At 55.5% G+C, this 18,591-nt stretch overlaps 3 protein-coding genes across 4 annotated transcripts; 1 reads left to right on the top strand and 2 right to left on the bottom strand.

Moving 5' to 3' along the window:
• Positions 1-205: 205 nt before the first annotated feature.
• On the bottom strand, positions 206-4,043 carry LOC132592496 (lysophosphatidic acid receptor 6-like). The gene is made up of 2 exons (XM_060277509.2): positions 3,954-4,043; positions 206-2,524 (listed from the first exon to the last, which is right to left on the bottom strand). The coding sequence occupies exons 1-2, from the start codon at positions 3,957-3,959 to the stop codon at positions 1,427-1,429; spliced, it is 1,104 nt and encodes a 367-aa protein (XP_060133492.1). The 5' UTR covers positions 3,960-4,043; the 3' UTR covers positions 206-1,426.
• Positions 4,044-7,870: 3,827 nt separating this feature from the next.
• On the top strand, positions 7,871-10,996 carry COPS6 (COP9 signalosome subunit 6). The gene is made up of 10 exons (XM_035122428.3): positions 7,871-7,979; positions 8,082-8,207; positions 8,501-8,632; positions 9,045-9,133; positions 9,280-9,342; positions 9,449-9,496; positions 9,767-9,881; positions 10,074-10,166; positions 10,281-10,381; positions 10,819-10,996. The coding sequence occupies exons 1-10, from the start codon at positions 7,901-7,903 to the stop codon at positions 10,957-10,959; spliced, it is 987 nt and encodes a 328-aa protein (XP_034978319.1). The 5' UTR covers positions 7,871-7,900; the 3' UTR covers positions 10,960-10,996.
• A 226-nt stretch (positions 10,997-11,222) lies between these two features.
• On the bottom strand, positions 11,223-18,571 carry MCM7 (minichromosome maintenance complex component 7). 2 transcript variants are annotated; one of them, XM_035122426.3, is made up of 15 exons: positions 18,349-18,571; positions 17,973-18,049; positions 17,698-17,862; positions 17,478-17,605; positions 16,969-17,149; positions 16,723-16,860; positions 15,520-15,669; positions 15,321-15,435; positions 14,433-14,564; positions 14,178-14,261; positions 13,303-13,696; positions 13,125-13,208; positions 12,859-13,027; positions 11,669-11,778; positions 11,223-11,575 (listed from the first exon to the last, which is right to left on the bottom strand). In XM_035122426.3, the coding sequence occupies exons 1-15, from the start codon at positions 18,389-18,391 to the stop codon at positions 11,368-11,370; spliced, it is 2,178 nt and encodes a 725-aa protein (XP_034978317.1). In that variant the 5' UTR covers positions 18,392-18,571; the 3' UTR covers positions 11,223-11,367. The 2 variants fall into 2 exon arrangements, with proteins under 2 accessions (XP_034978317.1, XP_034978318.1); XM_035122427.3 differs by having other exon boundaries at positions 17,478-17,602.
• Between the last annotated feature and the right edge of the window lie 20 nt (positions 18,572-18,591).

The raw sequence follows: 18,591 nt of genomic DNA, 5'->3' as shown, positions 1-18,591 counted from the left end.
TAGACCATCTGTCACATTGTTTGTATTTATCTGGACAATACAATTTTGGAAGGGAGCCAGGGACAGGCCTGCATTCCATTTTCCCCCATACCACCAGAGTGGAGGAAAAGGTGGCTACTTTTCCAAATCAATGACCTTGATGGGCTCAGAAGCAGTAATGCCTTGATGCTGGAGCACAAAGAAGTGAATCAAGCTGAACACAAAGGAAGGTCTTTTGCATCTCTAATTATCTGTATAACATGTCTCAACCAAAATGCCTTGTAATACAGTTTCAGGTTTGGGATTCCCAGACCAACCTGTTCCACTCTGTAGAATGTGTTGCCACTTACTCTGCCCCCCCCCAGGCAAAATAAAGTTATTTAACATCTTTTGCTGTTTAGCTAGTTGTTGTTTTGGTATTGTAATGGAAAGGCTCTAGACTAAAAACAGAGATTTGGGCAGGAGCAAGAGAATCAATGCCTATAGCAACCTATATTGTATGTTGTAACCCTCTCCCCATCTTCTTTGCAATATGTGAATACTGTGTCTTACCTGAACTGCATTACTCTGACACTAACACTGTTTCCTAGAAGCACCCGCCCATTTTGCTGGCTCCCCCCTCCACTTATTACCCCTGCACTCACAGCCAAGTGGCAATGAGGGCTGTTGGGATGTTCCCTGGCAAACTTGGCCATTCAGACATCATATTTGTGTGTGTTTGTGCATGTGCAGAATGGCCGCATCAGATGCTGAGGAGGGTGTGAGGCAAAGGGGTACATAGGCCCATACAGCACTCCTTCTTTTTTCGATCCATTAGCAAGATAGAAGGTTGCCTTATTTTTCGACAGACCATCTAGCTCAATGCTGTCTGCGCTGACTGGCAGCAGCACTCCAGATTTCAGCCTACGGTCTCTCTCAGCCCTTCCTGGAAACGTCAGAAATTGAAGCTGGGCCCCTCTGCGTGCAAAAGATGCTCTCTTCTCCTTCTTCTGCCTGGGTGTGGAAGCCCCTCCCTACCTTTACTCTAATTGGTGTATAGAAAGCAGGGAGTACCTGCACCTTGTTAAAGTCTGCCTGCCACAAAGACTTCGGAAGAGGTCCCAACTGCGAAACCCCAACTCCCGCAGCAGCAGCTCTAGAAACCCCTTCAAGGGAGGGGAACTCTCTCTCCCCCGCCCTCTCCTTCTCCCTCTCTTTGCCTTCCACATTCCCATCTCACACTGTGCTTGCGACGAACGGGCTGTGGGTGTAAATGAGCACTTTAACGTGAAGAGGGCGAAGGGACCTCCTCCAGGGCAGTTTAACTGGTCATCAATATGCTGGACGCTTGTCAGAAATGGGATGCTTGTCGAAGGCTGAGGAACTACTTCGCTCGCACGAACGCGCAGCCAGAATGCCCGAGGAGCACGCGGTCGCACCTCCGACGATCACCGATCTGCTGGAGAGCTCACTGCGCCGTCCCGGGAGCGCTTTCTCCCCCCGAGGATGACCCCTGCTTACTGGCCACAAACCCGCGGAGTCTCAGCAGGGACGGCTGGGCGGTTTCTAGCCGGCAGCAGCAGCAGCAGCAGCATTTCCACCAACCGGGCTTCCAGGCAAAGCGCTCGGCGGCGAAGTAGTAGACGAGCGGGTCGAGGCAGGCGTTGAGGCTGGTGAGGGCCATGGTGAGCCGGCGGGCCACGTAGGTGGCGCGAATGAGCGGGCAGCCTCCCAGCACGCCTGCGCGCCCCAACGTGTGCACCACTTGCACCAGGTGATACGGCGCGAAGCAAACCAGAAAGACGCCCAGCACCACTAGCACCGTGCGCAGCGCCTTGCGCCGCACCGCTCGTGAGCCAGGCTGCATTCCTGGAGTGGCCAACAGCCGCCAGGCAATGAGCGGGTAGCAGACGCCGATGAGGAAGAGCGGCAGCAGGAAGCCCACGGCAGCGGCGAAGAGACTGACGGAGGAGATGCGTCCCCGCCAGGAGCTGGAGGAGAAGTTCTCCAAGCAAGCGGTGCGGCCGTCGGGGAAGCGGCTGGTCAGCGGGCCGCGGAGCGCCAGGTACAGGACGGCGGCGGCTAGCACCGCCCAAACCCCGACGGCGGCCGTCACCCGGTAGCGCAGCTGCCGGAGCCGGAGGTGGCGCAGCGGGTGCACGACGGCCACGTAGCGCTCCAGGCAGATACAGGCCAGGAAGAGGGAGCTGCCGTACAGGTTGGCGAAGAAGAGGCAGCCAGTGATCTTGCACAGCGCCTCGCCGAAGACCCAGTCATTGCGCAGCGCGTGGTAGGCAATGCGGAAGGGCAGCGTTAGCACGAAGAGCAGGTCGATGGCGACCAGGTTCACCAAAAAGACGTTGGCGGGCTCCGCGGCGGACTTGGTGCGGAAGAAGTAGCCTAGAACGAAGAGGTTCCCCGCCAGGCCCAAGGCAAAGACCAGACTGTAAACCACGGGGAAGAGCAGGTACTGGAAGTCGGCGCTCTCCAAGCAGCCGGAGGTGCTGTTGCTGCTGTTCCACGCTGAGCCACCAGAAAGCGGCACTGAGAGGTTCTTCGACGGCCGCTGGGAAAAAATGAAAGGAAACCGCTATTTATTTATTTATTTATTCGCCCTTCATCCGTATTGCTCAGAGCGGTTCACAAAGTTAAAATGCAATTTAAAAACACAAAATACATAATAAAAATTAGAACAAAAACAAACCAAGAATCTCCCACTCCCACAACACATTTAAAAGGCCAAACATGCACTCGGCGTCCTGTTCGCGATGCTTGTTCCTTAGCTACGGCGTGTTTCTCCCTCTCCTAGGCTAACACTTCTCTCACCCACCCTATAGCTGTCTACTGAGTATCTCCGAAGCAAGGAGCCACCCAGAGAGCAACCACCTGTTGTCCCCGTCTGTCTAATGTACCCGTCAATCATTGCGCTGGAAAAACCTTCAGATGCCTCGGGCCTCCTGGGTTTTCCACAGAGATGGACATAAAGGAGAAAAAGAAAGAAAAAGGCGGGGAGCGGGCAGAGAGTGGTCTTTCCTTTTGTTTTTGTAGTGCACTGGGCCCTGAAATTTTGCCTGCTGCAACCTACCTTTTCCTCCTTTAAATGGCTCTTTTTTATTTTATCCTTTTTCGGCCCCTCTTTGCCTGATTCTTAGTTCTCCCTCCCTCCCCCCCCCCAATTTTATATAACTTCCAACCACTTTCGAAATATTTGACAATCTTGACTCTCCCTTTTAACCTGAAACCCTTTCTTAGGATTCTGCGGTGCTTGGAGATGCTTTATCAATGGCTGCTTGGCCATGATGACTATGTCGCTATGCTCTACCTAAATACCGGTAACTTGAGGCAATAATGCCTCCGAATACCAGTTCCCGGAAGGCTCAAGAGAGGAGAATGCTCTTGTGCCTGAATCCGGCTTGCAGGTTTTCCTTGGGGGTATCTGGTTGGCGGCTCTTCTGTCCTAGATTGTCCCTACTTAAAAGAAGTCTCAAATCCTGACATCTCCGCATTTCGTCCAGTTGAGACTGGGCGGGGGGGGGGGAGGCCGTGCTCTTCTTCCTGCAGAGGACTCTCTCTCTCTCTCTCTCTCTCTCTCTCTCTCGCTCTCTCGCTCTCGGGGCTCACAGGCAGTCCCTCCGCGGAGGCTGGTGTAGTATTTCCTCCCTGGAGCTACTGGCTGAGCCCCTTGGAAAGGAACGGGGAGGGGGCGAGAGAAGTAGGTGGGCAGGTGGGAGGGAGCACTGGCCGTCGACGGGGTGGGAGTGCCTTTCTTCCCCACTCCCGGCTGTCCAGGGTGCTGACGACCCTCCCGGAGCTTCTCGCTTCCTACAAAGCGTCTCCGCCGCCCTCCCCCAAGCCCCGGGAGCAGAGTTGACTCCTTCCTCCCCATGGGACCCAAGAGTCCTGCCGTCGGCGCCAAACGAGTCCTGCCGCCGTCTCCCTGCCTCACCTTGGCTCACAGCCAAGCAACCGGCGCCCCCAGTCCCATTCCCTCCTACCTCCATGTGGGTATCTATCCGCCTGCCCGCCCTGCGGCTGCTGCTGCTGCCAATGCCCGGCAACTCTAGGCCCCCTTGCGCAACCTCAACCCCTCCAGGCACATTCCGGGAAGGTTTGCCTCGGACCCACTTCCTCCCCCCGCCCTCCGGCGTCTCCGGCTGGGGAAAACCACAAGCCGCGTCTCTCGCCAGCCCCTTCCCTGTTGACTGCATGGGGGGGGCAAGCCCCACAACTGCCATTGATTCTGCTGTTTATATTGCGTTTGGATGTCTCTAGAAGGTGAAGAACTTAGTGAAAATAAAACTGCTGTTATCATGTTCTTGAACCAATCTATAGTGCCACCGTTTCTGGAATACTGTGTGCAGTACTGGACGGCTTACTTCAGAAAGAATACTGTATTGCATAGTTGGAAAAGGGTCAGAAACGGGACACCAAAATGATAAAGAGGAACGAGAGGCTAAGGCTTCCCTACGAACAGGTTGCAGCGTTTGTGACTTTTTAGTTTTTTGAAGTCAGTTTTTTAAAATTAAACTTTATACAGTACACATATATTCCAGATTACAACTTTGTTTTACATTTCTCTTTAAACTTTGACTTCCCGCCGTTCTCTCCATGCTATTCTTAATCCCATCACATTTACATAACGCATTCAAATAAACATTTCAGCTAAAACATATTCCTTTATTTTATATACAGTATTATCAATCGTCAATGGCTGCTCATATTTCATATCCTGCTCCCGAATTCATCTGCTTATTTTTGAGGTGTTTCCAAAAGGGCTTCCATTCTTCATGACTAGCCCTTCATGTTGGTGCATGCACACTTCTTCCTCATACCAATGACAAACATAGTTGGTCTCTAAGGTGCTACTGGAAGGAATTTTTTAATTTTGTTTCTTATTTTTGCTGTTAGTTTTGCCAGCTCCGCATAGGGATTTTTTAGTTTAAAGAACATTCAAGTAAGAGGCGACAGGATAGAAGTTTATAAAATTATGCATGGCATGGAGACATGGGCGTAGCCAGGCTTTTAATAGGGGGCCCCGGCTTCTGCTGGGGGGGAAATAAAACTTAGGTTAATACTTTTAAATAATATTTGGGGGGGGGGGCCTCCCCTTGGCTACGCCCATGCATGGAGAAAGTGGAAATAGGCAATTTTTTCTCCCTCTCTCGTGACCCTGGAATACAGGGGCATCCGCCCAATGAAGCTGATTGTTGGGAGATGCAGGACAAAAAAAAAATCTAAAGTCCTTCTTCACGCAGCGCAGAGTCAAGCTATGGAACTCGCTCTCCCAAAAGTCAGAAATGGGCACCGATTTGGTTGGCTTTAAAATAATGTTAGAGAAAATCATGGAGACTAAGGCTATTATAGCTGCTAGCAGCCACAATGCCTAAGTTCTGCCTCCACAATTGGAGGCAGCAATGCTTCTGAACCCCAGTTGCTGGGGATCGAGAGTGGGGCGAGTGGCTGGTGCGCCAGGTCTTGCTTGCGGGCTTTCCATGCGGGTCTCTGGCTGGGAGGAAAACCGGATGCTGGGCTAGATGGGCCTTTTGGCCTGATGCAGCCGCCGGCCTCTTCTGATATCCTTATAACTGGTGTGTTTAGATGACCCTCAGGATCCCTTCCAATTCTACAGTTCTATGATTCCTAAAAGAGAGAGGCGCTCCCAGGCACCTCTCCCCCTACACACGTGAGCTCGTCTGCACTTGTGAATGCTGAAGGCGCCTCCCTGCCCGCCACTCTGGGCGCTCAGTGGCAACACACGGCAGAAGCCGCTCCCCACTGCCGCTCTTGAGCCGGGAATGCCCGGGTTGCGCAATGCGCTGATTGCTGAGACCGGCGCGCCCAAAAGGAGCTGCAGATGTCAGAGGAGGCAGCTGAAAGCAGCGCGGGCGCCTCCCTCCAGCCTCGCTCAATTAGCTCCCTCTCTGCCTGCTGGGACGCGGGTGGCGCTGTGGGTTAAACCACTGAGCCTAGGGCTTGCCGATCAGAAGGTCGGCGGTTCAAATCCCCGCGATGGGGTGAGCTCGGTCCCAGCTCCTGCCAACCTAGCAGTTCGAAAGCACGTGGAAGTGCAAGTAGATAAATAGGTGGTACCGCTACAGCGGGAAGGTAAACGGTTTCCGTGCTCTGCTCTGGTTCGCCAGGAGCGGTTTAGTCATGCTGGCCACATGACCTGGAAGCTGTACGCAGGCTCCCTCGGCCAATACCGTGAGATGAGCGCCGCAACCCCAGAGTCAGTCACGACTGGACCTACCCTTTACAGCCTGCTGAGCTGGCCCTGGAGGGCGAATTCCCCTTTCCGTGCGGACAGGAGGAGGAACTGAGATTTCAGTCGGGCTGGGGCAGCCCCTTCTTCCCGCTCGCCAGAGCAGACGCAGCTGTCGAGAAAGAGGGAAATCGGAGAGGCAGAGGTTCCCCATCCTGCCTCACATATAAAGAGAAAGGAGTGGCGACACGATTTGCCACTGTCTTGCGACAGAAACGTTCGTGGATTATATTCCACTTTATCAGGTGCTTGAACGGTGATCCAGTTTGCAGGAATATTTGTTCGCTTTGTGCACATACCTAAGTGCACGAAGAAAAGAAAGCAGCGGAGAGGAAATGAAATCGAAAAGTACAGTACTGTACTGACTAACACTGAAGCTTAAATGCCTGCTTAAAAGGCAAAATTTTGTAGTACTTAGAATGCCGGACTAGGTTTTGCCTGGCACCTACATAACTGCAGCTTGGAACATCCATAGAAACACAGAGCACAAGTTAGACTGATAGAATTGTCGAGTTGGAAGGAACCCCCAAGGGTCATCTAGTCCACCTCCCGAGGGAGACCGTTCCACTGTAGAACAGCTCTTATTGTCAGAAAACTCTTCCTGATGTTGAGTCTGAATCTCTTTCTTATAACTAGAAGGCATGAAGCAAAATAAAAAAAATCCTTCAGTAGCACCTTAAAGACCAACTAAGTTTTTGTTTTGGTATGAGCTTTCGTGTGCATGCACACTTCTTCAGATACACACGAAAGCTCATACCAAAATAAAAACTTAGTTGGTCTTTAACGTGCTACTGAAGGATTTTTTTATTTTGCTTCGACTCAGACCAACACGGCTACCTACCTGTAACTAGGAGGCATGGGTTCGAGTCCTGCCCTCCAGAGCAGCAGAAAATAAGCTTGCTCCCTCTTCCCAGCCCTTGAGGTATTTGAAGAAGAATCTCGTATCTCCTCTCAGTCTCCTCTTTTCCAGGCTAAACATCCCCAGCAACTATCCCTCATAAGGTTTGGTTCCCCAGACCTTTGATCATCTTGCACACCTTCTGGCTTGTCAATATCCTTCTTAAACTGTGGCGTCCAGAGCTGTACACGGTATTTCAGATGTGGAATTATTACTGGGGGGCGGGGGGCGGGGCGGGGGCTGCGTGCAGCTCTAGCTTCAGCCCGGCCGCCCCCACCCCGCTGCCAGTGGGACTCCAGAAAAAGGATGGGGGGGCATAAGGGTATTTCTAGGCCAGGCATTCCCAAACCTCGGCCCTCCAGATGCTTTGGACTACAATTCTCATCATCCCTGACCACTGGTCCTCTTAGCTAGGGTTCATGGGAGTTGTAGGCCAAAACATCTGGAGGGCCGCAGTTTGGGGATGCCTGTTCTAGGCGGACGAGAAATGAAAATCTCAGCGGGTGTTGGGGACGGCAGCTGCTCCGCCTCCGCCACCCGCAGCAAGGGTAGCCAGGACCCGCCCTGCCTCCTCCCCTGTAAGGGCCCTTCCTCCCCTCCCTGCCCCCCCCCCCGCAGCTGGAGGTAAGAAGCCGAGCTGCTTTGAGAAGAACCCGGAAGTTCCATCTCGGGATCCTTCTACATTCTTCATATCTCTTTGGCTTCACTCCCGACGCTCATGCGCCCTTCGTCCGTCGGGGAGATTTCTCTACGGAGAGCGCGACGGGACATACGCGGCCAAGATGGCGGCTGCTCCCAGCGGCGGCGGTTCTTGCCCGGCCGGGAGCAGCAACGGGGCCGGCATGGAGGTGGACGCGGCGGGTAAGCCCGGGAGGCGGCGGGCGGGGGGGGGCTGGCTGGGAAGAGCGGCGGAGCCGCCCTCGGGGCCTCCCTCCGTCCTCACGGCTCCCTCGGTCTCCGCAGCGGCGCCGGCGGTGATGGCGTCGGGCGTGACGGGGAGCGTGTCGGTGGCGCTGCACCCGCTCGTCATTCTCAACATCAGCGACCACTGGATCCGGATGCGCTCGCAGGAGGGGCGCCCCGTCCAAGGTGAGCGGGGGGGGGGGGAGGAGAGCTGCACCTGGTGGGCTTCTGCCTGCGAGCCGGGAAGGGGCGGCCTCCCGCGGGACCCCGGAGTGAAGGGACCTAGCCCGGCGGTCGGGGGGGCGCGCGAATGCATCTTCTGCACCCCCAGGCCGCCCGCCCGGGAAGGGAGGGGAGAGAGGTCCCTCCCCCCCAAAAAATCTCTGGCAAGACTCCAACTCGCGTTGTTCTGGAGCATGAGCCGCCCTTGCTGGGGCTGCTGGGAGGAGGCGTCCTGACTCCCCCCCTCACCCCCGCAGTAATCGGGGCCCTGATCGGCCGCCAGGAGGGGCGCAACATCGAGGTGATGAACTCCTTCGAGCTGCTGTCGCACACGGTGGGAGAGAACGTGGTCATCGACAAGGAGTATTACTATACCAAGGAGGAACAGTGTGAGTCGGCAATTGGGCCTGCCAGGAGGACGAGGGGGGCTGGTGGGGGCAACTCACAGGACAGGCATGAGCCAAAGAGGGCCTCTCAGAGCAGCCTGGCTGGTAGCAGGGGGCTGAGGGGCACAGAGCCCAGCACTCTTTCTCCACAGTGGTAAACCAGAGGCACACTCCCCTGGGAGCTGGCAAGCAGGACCCCGGTGCAGCTGCACCCCTCCCCCTCCCCCCGGGGTGATTCCTGGCAACTGGTACTCAGAATTCTGCCTCCAATAGTAAAGGTAATATAGATCCGTCGTCATATTCACAAGCAATAGTCTTATCCTCCATAACTTAGTTTAATGCCTTATTGCAGCCATCGTAGTTGGCCAGTGTCACTTTATGTTGTGATAGCCGTTTTTCTTCCGATATCCTGCAGTTAAACAAGTCTTCAAAGATTTGGAGTTCCTAGGCTGGTACACAACAGGCGGCCCCCCAGACCAGTCTGACATCCATGTCCACAAGCAGGTGAGCCCGGCCCTCATCCCCTTTGCTGCCTGCTGACTGTGAGATGGGTGTGCAGAGGCCTCTGAGCAGCCCTCTGGTTTCACATTGCCAAGGGACAGAGGCCCAAACTTCTGCCGCTCCTGATAGCACCTTCATTTTTTCCTCAGGTGTGTGAGATCATTGAGAGCCCCCTCTTCCTCAAGCTGAACCCCATGACGAAACACACGGATGTGAGTATCTGCTCTTCTTCCCTTCCATGACTGAAACCTCAAACAGCTGCACCAAGGGACATCTGAGTGAGCTGCTGTGCACTCTCTCTCTCTCTCTCCCCCTCAGCTGCCTGTCAGTGTCTTCGAGTCGGTGATTGACATCATCAATGGAGAGGTAATATCCACCACTCTTGCGCCATCTCACTCTTTTTAGAAAGGCGTGTATTGCAAGGACTTGGGTAGAAGTGGGCAATCTTTCCTGTATGGGAGGAGAGATCCGCAGTGCAGGAGTCACAGCTAAAGGATCCCTCACCGTCCAACCTCTGCTTAAAAATCTCCAAGGAAGGAGAGCCAGCTGCCTTTGGAGGGAGCCCCACTTGCTGCCAGTGCAGGGGGGGGGAGGCTTATCTGTGTGCTTATTGTCTCTTTCCCCCTTTCTATCAAGGCTACAATGCTGTTTGCTGAACTGATGTACACTCTGGCCACAGAGGAGGCCGAGCGCATTGGGGTTGATCATGTGGCACGGATGACAGCGACAGGCAGTGGCGAGAACTCCACAGGCAAGGGAGGGCAACGGGCAGTGAGGCTGTTAGCCAGTTAGTGCTAACTTTGGGCTGGAGCTGCAAGGTCTCCTGTGAGAGGATGGTGGAAGCTGTCCCTGGCCTGCTTCATGCCTCAGGGGAGACAGGTGTTCGGGCACTTTTCAGGCTTCTCCCCCTGACTCTCTCCCCCCCCCCCACTTGTCACTGTAGTGGCCGAGCATCTCATTGCCCAGCACAGTGCCATAAAGATGCTTCACAGCCGTGTCAAGCTCATCTTGGAGTATGTTAAAGCCTCGGAAGCAGGTGAGGGCTGTGGGTGAAGCAGCAGTGTCCACCTTTGTCTGTTCCTCTTTCCTGCAGGTGGGAAGCACCTCAGCCTCCTCTCTAACTTGTTGCTTCTTTTCACACCCTCGTCAGGGGAGGTGCCCTTCAACCATGAGATCTTGCGTGAGGCCTATGCTCTCTGCCACTGCCTGCCTGTGCTGAGCACTGACAAGTTCAAAACAGATTTCTATGATGTGAGTGTCCTGGGCAAGGGAAACTTGTATGGGAAGACATGTCAAACTGGAGCAAGGGAGAGGAATCCCTTGTTAATGGGGAGTAGGGATGGAGCAGGAATGTTGTCATTTGCTTCTACTTCCTCTGGCCTGGGGGGTTCTTGCATCTCACAGAGACCTCCACAAAAGCAAAAGGTTGGAAATGTACCTGCCAACTTGATCTTTTCTGGCATTGCAAGGGGTTGGACTAGATGATCCTCAATGTCTCTTCCAATGCTACGATTATGGCAAAGCTGTTGCAAGAGCCTGATCTGAGGGCAGCTGGAGAAGAGCTCTGGTGCATGGGAAGGTGGGAGGAAGAAGTGCTTCCAAGAGCTGTGCAGGGCACATGCCACAGCAGCTGCCCTTACCTGGGGTGTCCCCTCTGATCAGCCAGCCTCCTTTTGTCTCCCTCTCAGCAATGCAATGACGTGGGCCTCATGACATACCTTGGCACCATCACCAAGACCTGCAACACCATGAACCAGTTTGTGAACAAGTTTAACATTCTATATGACCGCCAGGGCATTGGCCGGCGAATGCGGGGGCTCTTCTTTTGAGATGTTGGCTCTTCCTAATAAAGCAGTTGTGACGGCAGAGACTGTGTGTGGTTCATGTCTTTGGCCTCTTTGGGGTGGTAGTGTGTAGGAGGTCCTACAACACCCCCCTTGCTTCTCTTCCTCAATGGACATTGCAACCTTGAACAGGCTGCCCATCCTGCCCCCCCCCTGCTCCAAGACAGAAAGAGCCCTGGAAGCAGAGGGCTGCTAGGAGATGGAAGGGGTCAACATTCAGCTGTCAGCATTATTTAGATCACAAGATATACAAATTAATTGCTTTATTAGGAAAAAATGCCAGTCTTAAGAGAAGCGATAGCAGGAGACACCCTGCCACTCTGCAAATGGTCCCCCAGCCCAGGTCCAACCCAAGGTGGGAGAGAGCAGACACCAAGACGACACCTGCAGGGTTCAGACGAAAGTGAGGCGGGTCTTTTTCTGGTTCACCTGCCAGACATTGAGCTCCTCATACTCCGAGAGCGCAGCCTGGAACTGGGCGGGAGTGAAGCCCTTCGAGACGCAGCGCTGCTCAGCTGCCGCCAGGTGCACAGAGCGAGGTCCCCCAGCCGGAACCAATTCCCTGATGGCTGCAAAGATCAGTTCAGAGGGGCGCTGTGTCCTGCAGTGGGGAGGGGGGAGGTCAATCCAGTAGCCCAAGAGAAGTCTGGTGCCCCCACTCCACAGCACGAGGGAGGGAGGGAAATAACAATACCTGCTTGGCTGTCCCTTGTCTGCCAGAAGGGAGTCTTTGGACATCTCCATGAGGCGCATGGCTTCATTCACATCCTCCTTTTCCACCAAGTCCACACGCCGCAGACGAGCCTAAAGAGGAGCCCCACAATGTCAGCCGGCTCACCCACCGTCCCTCCACCACCGCAGGGAAGAAATAGTTCCCTTCCTGCTCCAAACCACCAAGCGATGCCCTCCAAGGTCCTGCCGCTGCATTGAAACCCTTTCAGTGCAGGCTCCAGAATTGCAGGAGCCAACCCTAAGCAGGCTTCTTAAGGATTAAAAAAAGAAAAATAGGGAAGCAAAGTACAGTATTCTAAAAAGATGTTTGCCCCACTGCAATTTCTGCTACATCCACACAAATTTCTGGAAGTGAGAAGGTGGAGCAGGTGGCCTGGAATGGATTCACCTGTTTCCCTCTGAAGTATTGGCCAGAGGACAGCATGGAGACTACAAATACAGTTGATGGGAGGAAACTAGATATGACAGAACTACAATTACAGGTGAAACTCGGAAAATTAGAATATCGTCGAAAAGTGCATTTCTTTCAGTAATACAACTTATTATTTTTTATTTTTATTTTTACAAATGCTTTCTTTTGGAAATTCCACAGTAATAAAACAAATAGTTACAATAATACAAAAATAAACATCGCCATTACATTTCATTAATTACATTCCATTTATAATTGACCCGCCTAATGACAAATAATTACAACAAATAAAGGCTTGACATATCTTGCTTTGCATGTCATGCATCTATCTCATATATTGGTTTCACCTTTTAAGTTGCATTACTTGAAAGAAATGCACTTTTTGACAATATTCTAATTTTCCGAGTTTCACCTGTAATAATTATATTTTGGGGTGGGGGAGGGGAGAGCTGAACCCTGGAAGAATTAGAGCAGACAAATGCAGCGCTCGTGGCCTCTGACTCAGATGGTTTTAAAAGGATGAGACAACCCCGGGGGGCGGGGGGGCAAAAGGCTACTGGCAGCCACTAGCTGCAACGTCTATGTTCCACCTCCATCATCAGAGCTGGGTAGCAGCTGTTGGCAACTGTAAGTGGGAAGAACTGCTGCCCTGTGGGTCTGCTGGTGGGCTCCCAGACATGGGGCTATGGTGGCTCCTGGCCTGGTCAGCTGCTGCAGGACTCTCGTTGCTCTCTACTCACCAGGGCGGTGGCCAGACGCAGGATCCCCAGCAAGGTGCGGGCCGAGGTGTAGGTGGTGTCCTTGTTGGACAAGGCCTCCTTCCGCATCTCCACGTAAGCGGCTGTGATGTAGTCTGCCAGAGCCTCAGGCACCGCTGGCTGCTTCTGCTTGCACATGGCAATGTACCGCCTGGCAGGAAACACAAGGAGATGAGCCCTGAGCCAAGGCCTCCGCTGCATGGGAGCCACCCTCCCTGCAGCTTGCGCCAATGCCCAGTCCCCCTCACCTCATGAGGCCCATGTCGAGCTCCTGGAACTGGCAGGGGGGCTGGTGGTTGTGCTGGTGCACGTAGGTGATGTGCTGGGCAAGACTGTGGGAAACAGACAACCATTCAGAAAAAGCAGCAAAACCCGGGGGGGGGGGCGGAGGGGCCTCATCTGCAGCGCCTGGTGGCCCTTGCTCACCGGAGGTCGTTGTCACGGTCTGGCCGGTCCTGGATGAGCCACAGCAAGTCGAAGCGGGAGAGGAGGGCAGCTGGGAGCTGGATGTTCTGCTCCAGGCTGCGTTTGGGATTGTAGCGGCCATAGGTGGGGTTGGCGGCCGCCAGGATGGCACAGCGGGCGTTCAGCGTGGTCAGGATGCCAGCCTTGGCAATGGAGAGGGTCTGCTGCTCCATCACTTCATGGATGGCCGTCCGGTCTGCTTCCAGCATCTTGTCAAACTCGTCGATGCAGCAGACGCCTTGGTCAGCCAGCACCAGCGCCCCCCCCTCTAGGGTCAGCTCCCCTGTCAGCGGGTCACGCAGCACAGCAGCTGTCAGCCCCACACCAGAGGAGCCGCGGCCCGTGGTGTACTGGCCTGGAGAACGGGACGGAAGTTGGGCCTGTCACTAAAGCAGCTCTCCTCCGCCCTCACCCAATGCTCCTGGGCTCAAGGCAGGAAACATCCACCCCCAGAGCTAAGTTTCAGGCACTGGGTGACAGGCCCCCGGCTGCACAAAAAATCCATGGGCTGAGGCAAAAGGGGTGTCTTGTCCAACTGACAAAACGACATCAGGCGAGATGCACCTCAGAGGCAAGGCTTTTCTAGAGGCAAGGGGACCCCTCTGCCCCCCCCCCGGTAGCTTCTTCTGAAGCGGAGAGCTCAGGTGGTCTTCCCCCTCCATGGCAGCTTGTAGGTCTCCTTAGCGGGAGCTGGGTAACTCTTGGACCCTCTCCAGCAGCTGCAACATCAGCCAGACAGGCGCTGGTCAGGGACAGAGCACCTGCCTTGCAGGCAGAAGGTCCCAGGCTCAGTCCCATGCAGCATCCCTTTCAGTGAACTCTGAAGTGGTACTCACTGCGTGGCGCCAGGCGCGTGATGTATGACAGCAGCTGGGACTTGGCCACACCAGGGTCCCCCATGAGGCAGATGTTGATGTTCCCTACAAGGTCCAGGAGTAGGAAGAAGACGGCACATTATCCAGGGGTGTCTCTGGCCTCTGGAGAAAATGTTGCCCCACCCTTGGGAGCAAAGGCAGCACTTTGCAGAGATGGCAGCAGAGGGAGGAAGGTGGCGCAGGAGAGCAGCTGCTTGCAGCCCCGGGGGGTCTTACCCCGAATCTTCATGCCCCGGGGGTTCTGGTCCACGCCCCCCACCAGCAGGAGGAGGAGGGCCTTTTTGACATCCTCATGGCCATAGATCTCAGGGGCGATGGAGGCCGCCAGCTTGTCGTAGAAGTCCTCCTCTGCAAGAGTAAGCAGGAGGGAGATGTGAGTGCAGGCCAGGGGCCCCTCCTAGAGCGACCGAAGGAGGGGCCCCTGCACTGCACCTTCCAGGCACTCAACTAGACCATGCCAGCCCCTTGGGCAATTCAGGATCCTGGGGGCAGGAAGGGGCTGGGAGGCACTGTGTGGGATGGTGCTGGACAGACGCCCCACCCCCTGCACAAGCAGGTTTGCCAGTAATCTTGCTTGAGGGACGGAAGCACCCAAACTATGGCCAGCCAACCTCCAGAGAAACTCTCCAAATCAGGGTGTGAAAGAGGCAGTTACAATCCAGATTACAGCTGAGGCAGCTGAGAGATGCCCACAGGAGGGGCCAGACAGGCAAGACTCTGGCTTCACTTCGGCCAGGAACAAGGAGGCAGCGCTTTGGGCGAGATTTCTGCCATGACCCCAAGGTTGTCTTCCTGGACAGTCATTGCCCAAGGGCCCTACAGAAGCTTCCCAGTTAAATCCCTGCCAACAGCATCGCCAGGTAGGGCTGGGAAAGACTCTCTGCCTTATACCTTGGGCCTAACTCAGTATAAGGCAGCTGCTTCCTCTGTTTCGCTGCAGCTCTGAGGCACCTCTTCTGAGAAGGAATTTTGCCCAAAGCATCTTGGAACCAGAGTACACAAGGCAGGCCGGAGCACCACTTCCCCACCACAACCAGCTTCCTGGAAGCTCCTTTCCAAGCCCCACGGAGCCAGAGGTGCAGGGAGGATGAAGCCACCCCTCACCTGTGATCTGGCGCAGCTCCTCCTCCGTGAGCCCCTCTCCACCCAGCTCCTCCTGCTCACTCTTGCTCACACAGACGATGTGGTGGGCCTCCAGGTATGTGTCGGACAGAAGGCCCTACAATGCAGCAAGAGATGTGCTCAGTCCAGAGCCCCAGCACCACCCCCAGACGCCTCCCAGCTTCACCTACTGCTCTCCCACCTGCAGGATCTGCCGGAATCCTGTCTGCCGCAAAGGGAGGAAGATGCCAGTAATGCTGACGTGGTCCCCTGGCTGCACAAGGCGCGTATTCTCCCCTTGCACGCTGACGCTGATGGAGCGTGGCAAGTTCCCCACCGGCACCTGGTCGCTCTATGAGGGAGGGAGGGAGGGAGGGAAGGAGGGAGGGAGGGGGAGGTGAGAGCAGGGCTCCCTCCTTGCCCTTCCAGTGCACCCAGACCCTCTGCCCATGCACCAGGCAGTCCATCTACTCCAATCCCCTGCATTGCAGGCATCATACATAAAGAATCCCTGGCCACCCAGGGATGAAAGAGAGCCCATCACCTTCATTGGAGGTTTCTGAATATCCAGTCACCCACCCACCTGCCCTAGCCCAGAACAGCACTGCCTACTCTGACCGCAGCACCTGCCCAAGAGCTCCCCCCCACACACCCAGAGACTGTGAAGAGTCCCTGCCCCCCACCTGGAGGTGCTTGTGGAGGCAGCAGCTGCACAGCCCCCACACTGGCCCCTGCAGGATTTAGTCCATTGTCAAGCATGCTCCTCCCTTGCTTGTGTCTTGTTAAGCGAATCACTTTGGGGTGCCTGATGTTTCCAGTGTAGCATCCAGTCTTGGGTTATGTCTGAATGTCACTTGCTGTGCCCCAAGGATGTGGGCATGGAGTGGCTCAGTCTCCACAAGCGGTAAGTGCCTCCTTGAGGGAAGGGATAGGCACACCTGCTGTGAAGGAGGCAGCCAATCATAGGGCTGCTCCAAAAGAAGCACTTCCTTGGGGCCCAAGGACCAGAACCACTTTGGGCCAGCTGACAGGTGCACATCGACTGGGAAACGTGCAGAATGACCAATTCTGCATGTTAATCACCCAACTAACATTACTTTTTACTCTTTTATTGTAAGCCACTCTAAAAGACTTTGGGAATTGATGAGCAAGACAGAAACACTTAAAGTAAAATTGTGCCTTTCCCCGTCAAACCAACCCAACAACCTTTCCTTTGAGATGCTGGGGACCTTTTGCCTGTGAAACATGCTCTCTGCAACCACTGGCCCACGCTGCTTCCATTGGTGGCTGAGCAGCTAGATATTGGCTCTCCACACCACCCCTGGAACACTGTGGGTGGGAAGGGGGAAAATGGCTACAGCAGCAGAAGGGCCCATTGTTTTGACAGAAACACACAGAGGCTCACATGCTCCTGGATCTTCAGCTCCTGATACTTGATGAACTTGGAGCCACGGCTCTGCAGGTAAAGTCGGCCACCAGCTTGGTTGGTCTGGCACTCCCGGCTGGGGCACATCAGCAGAGGGGTGAAGTTGGGGGCCTGTATCTGGGAGGAGGCAAGAGCAGGAAGAAGGGGGGTCAGGTGCAAGGAGCCTCGGCTGGGGTATCACCCCCTTGTGCATTTCCCTTTCCCACTGAAAGGCTGTCTCCTCACCGGCTGATAGGTCTCAGCACCACACTGGTCACAGCTGTAGGTAGCTACCACCATGCGAGGCTTCACTTCAGAGACGCGGGTGACAATGCCCCGGATGGCCACAAGCTTCCCAATGGCATCAGCCTTCACCTCCCGGATCACCTGGGCCTTGGTGCTCGATGGCGCCTTGAAGTACAGCTCACTATGAATCGGGGTGGGGGGAGACAGAGTGAGACCACGGTGGGCCATGAGGCGCCCTGGGAGAGAGCTGCCTCTGCCCGAAAAGCCAGAAGGGGGCTCACGTGTATAAGGTGTCTCCTCTGCAGCTTTGCAGCAATATCTGGAGATGGGGGAAAGGACACCCCCATCCCCTGCCCTCCTCAGCTCACAGAGCCACACTCCCCCCCCCCCCCCCGCTTCCATTTCTACCAGAAGGAGAGGAACTCAGCAAATGCTCCCTCTGCTTGCAGGGGCGGCCACAGAGGCAGCAGGATTCCCGGCCAGGCTGGCAAAGGGGGGGCGGCACTCACAAGCGGCGCATGAGCTCTGGCGGGAACTGGTTCTGGGGGTCGTGGGGTTGGCCGGGCTCCCGCCCGCGCCCCTCCAGCAGCAACCGGTGCTCGATGTAGACATCCAGCGCATCCTTGTGGGCGACCTGCTGGGCGAGAGGAGAGGGGCAAGGCAGCGGTCACCCCGCGGCAGGAAGGCCGCAGCCTGGGAAAAGGAGTGGGGCGCGGGCCCGAGGCTCACCTCCCGCTGCCGGTACCGGGGCAGCAGCTCCGCGACGGCGTCGGCGAAGACCTTCTCATAGCGCTTCGCGTTCTCGCACACCGAGTCCACCAGCGCCGGGTCCTCCTCGGCCACGTCGTCCAGATCCACGCGCAGCGCCACCTGTTCCCGCTGCGCCACCCGCCGCTGCCGGGAAGGAGCCAGGGAGGGAAGGGCGTCAGCGGCGGAGGGCCGAGGAAGGGCCCCTGTCCCCCGCCCCGCACACGCTCCGGCGCCCGCCCCGCGCCCCGCCTCACCAGCTGCTCCACGTAAGGAAACTCCTTCCCCGCCTCGCTCTGCCGGTAGAAGCCCTCCAGGAACGCCGAAGCCCTCGCTGTGGGGAGAGAGTTAGTTACAGGTGTTGGTCTGACGTAGTCGAAACAAAATAAAAAAATTCCTTCAGTAGCACCTTAAAGACCAACTCAGTTTTTATTTTGGTATGAGCTTTCGTGTGCATGCATCTGAAGAAGTATCTGAAGAAGTGTGCATGCACACGAAAGCTCATACCAAAATAAAAACTGAGTTGGTCTTTAAGGTGCTACTGAAGGAATTTTTGTGAGGAGAGAGAGAGAGACAGAGACGGTCGGCTCGGCTCCGCTCGCCCTCGCCCGCCTCCGCCGCCCCTCCGCTCACCGGCCTCCTCCGCGTAGTCGCGGCCTCCGGCTTTTCCCGCCATCTTGGTCGCTTCGCCTCCTTCTCCTTTTTCCCGCCACGGAACTGAGTGACGCGGGAAGTGGCGCCAATTCCGCCTATGGCCGCTCTCGTCACCTCCTGCCGGTCAGGAAGGCCAATCCCCACACGGGAAGGAACGCCCGTCTCCCCCCTCCATATCACCCAATCAGTCCCCATCGTCAGCAGAAGTCCCGCCCACCGACT

The sequence above is a fragment of the Zootoca vivipara genome, chromosome 7, assembly GCF_965207765.1.
Source record: "Zootoca vivipara chromosome 7, rZooViv2.hap1.1, whole genome shotgun sequence".
NCBI classification, from domain to species: domain Eukaryota; kingdom Metazoa; phylum Chordata; class Lepidosauria; order Squamata; family Lacertidae; genus Zootoca; species Zootoca vivipara.
Note: the sequence above shows the minus strand (reverse complement) of the source record. Positions and strands in the feature narration are given on the sequence as shown.

Coding starts and splice junctions, on each gene's coding strand:
- COPS6 (XM_035122428.3), top strand. CDS start 7,901: ATGGCGGCTGCTCCCAGCGGCGGCGGTTCTTGCCCGGCCGGGAGCAGC. Junction 8,208..8,500: donor GGAGGGGCGCCCCGTCCAAG/GTGAGCGGGGGG, acceptor TCACCCCCGCAG/TAATCGGGGCCCTGATCGGC. Junction 9,134..9,279: donor ACATCCATGTCCACAAGCAG/GTGAGCCCGGCC, acceptor TTTTTTCCTCAG/GTGTGTGAGATCATTGAGAG.
- MCM7 (XM_035122426.3), bottom strand. CDS start 18,391: ATGGCGGGAAAAGCCGGAGGCCGCGACTACGCGGAGGAGGCCG. Junction 15,670..16,722: donor AGCTGAAGATCCAGGAGCAT/GTGAGCCTCTGT, acceptor CCTCCCTCATAG/AGCGACCAGGTGCCGGTGGG. Junction 13,028..13,124: donor CTCGACATGGGCCTCATGAG/GTGAGGGGGACT, acceptor GTTTCCTGCCAG/GCGGTACATTGCCATGTGCA.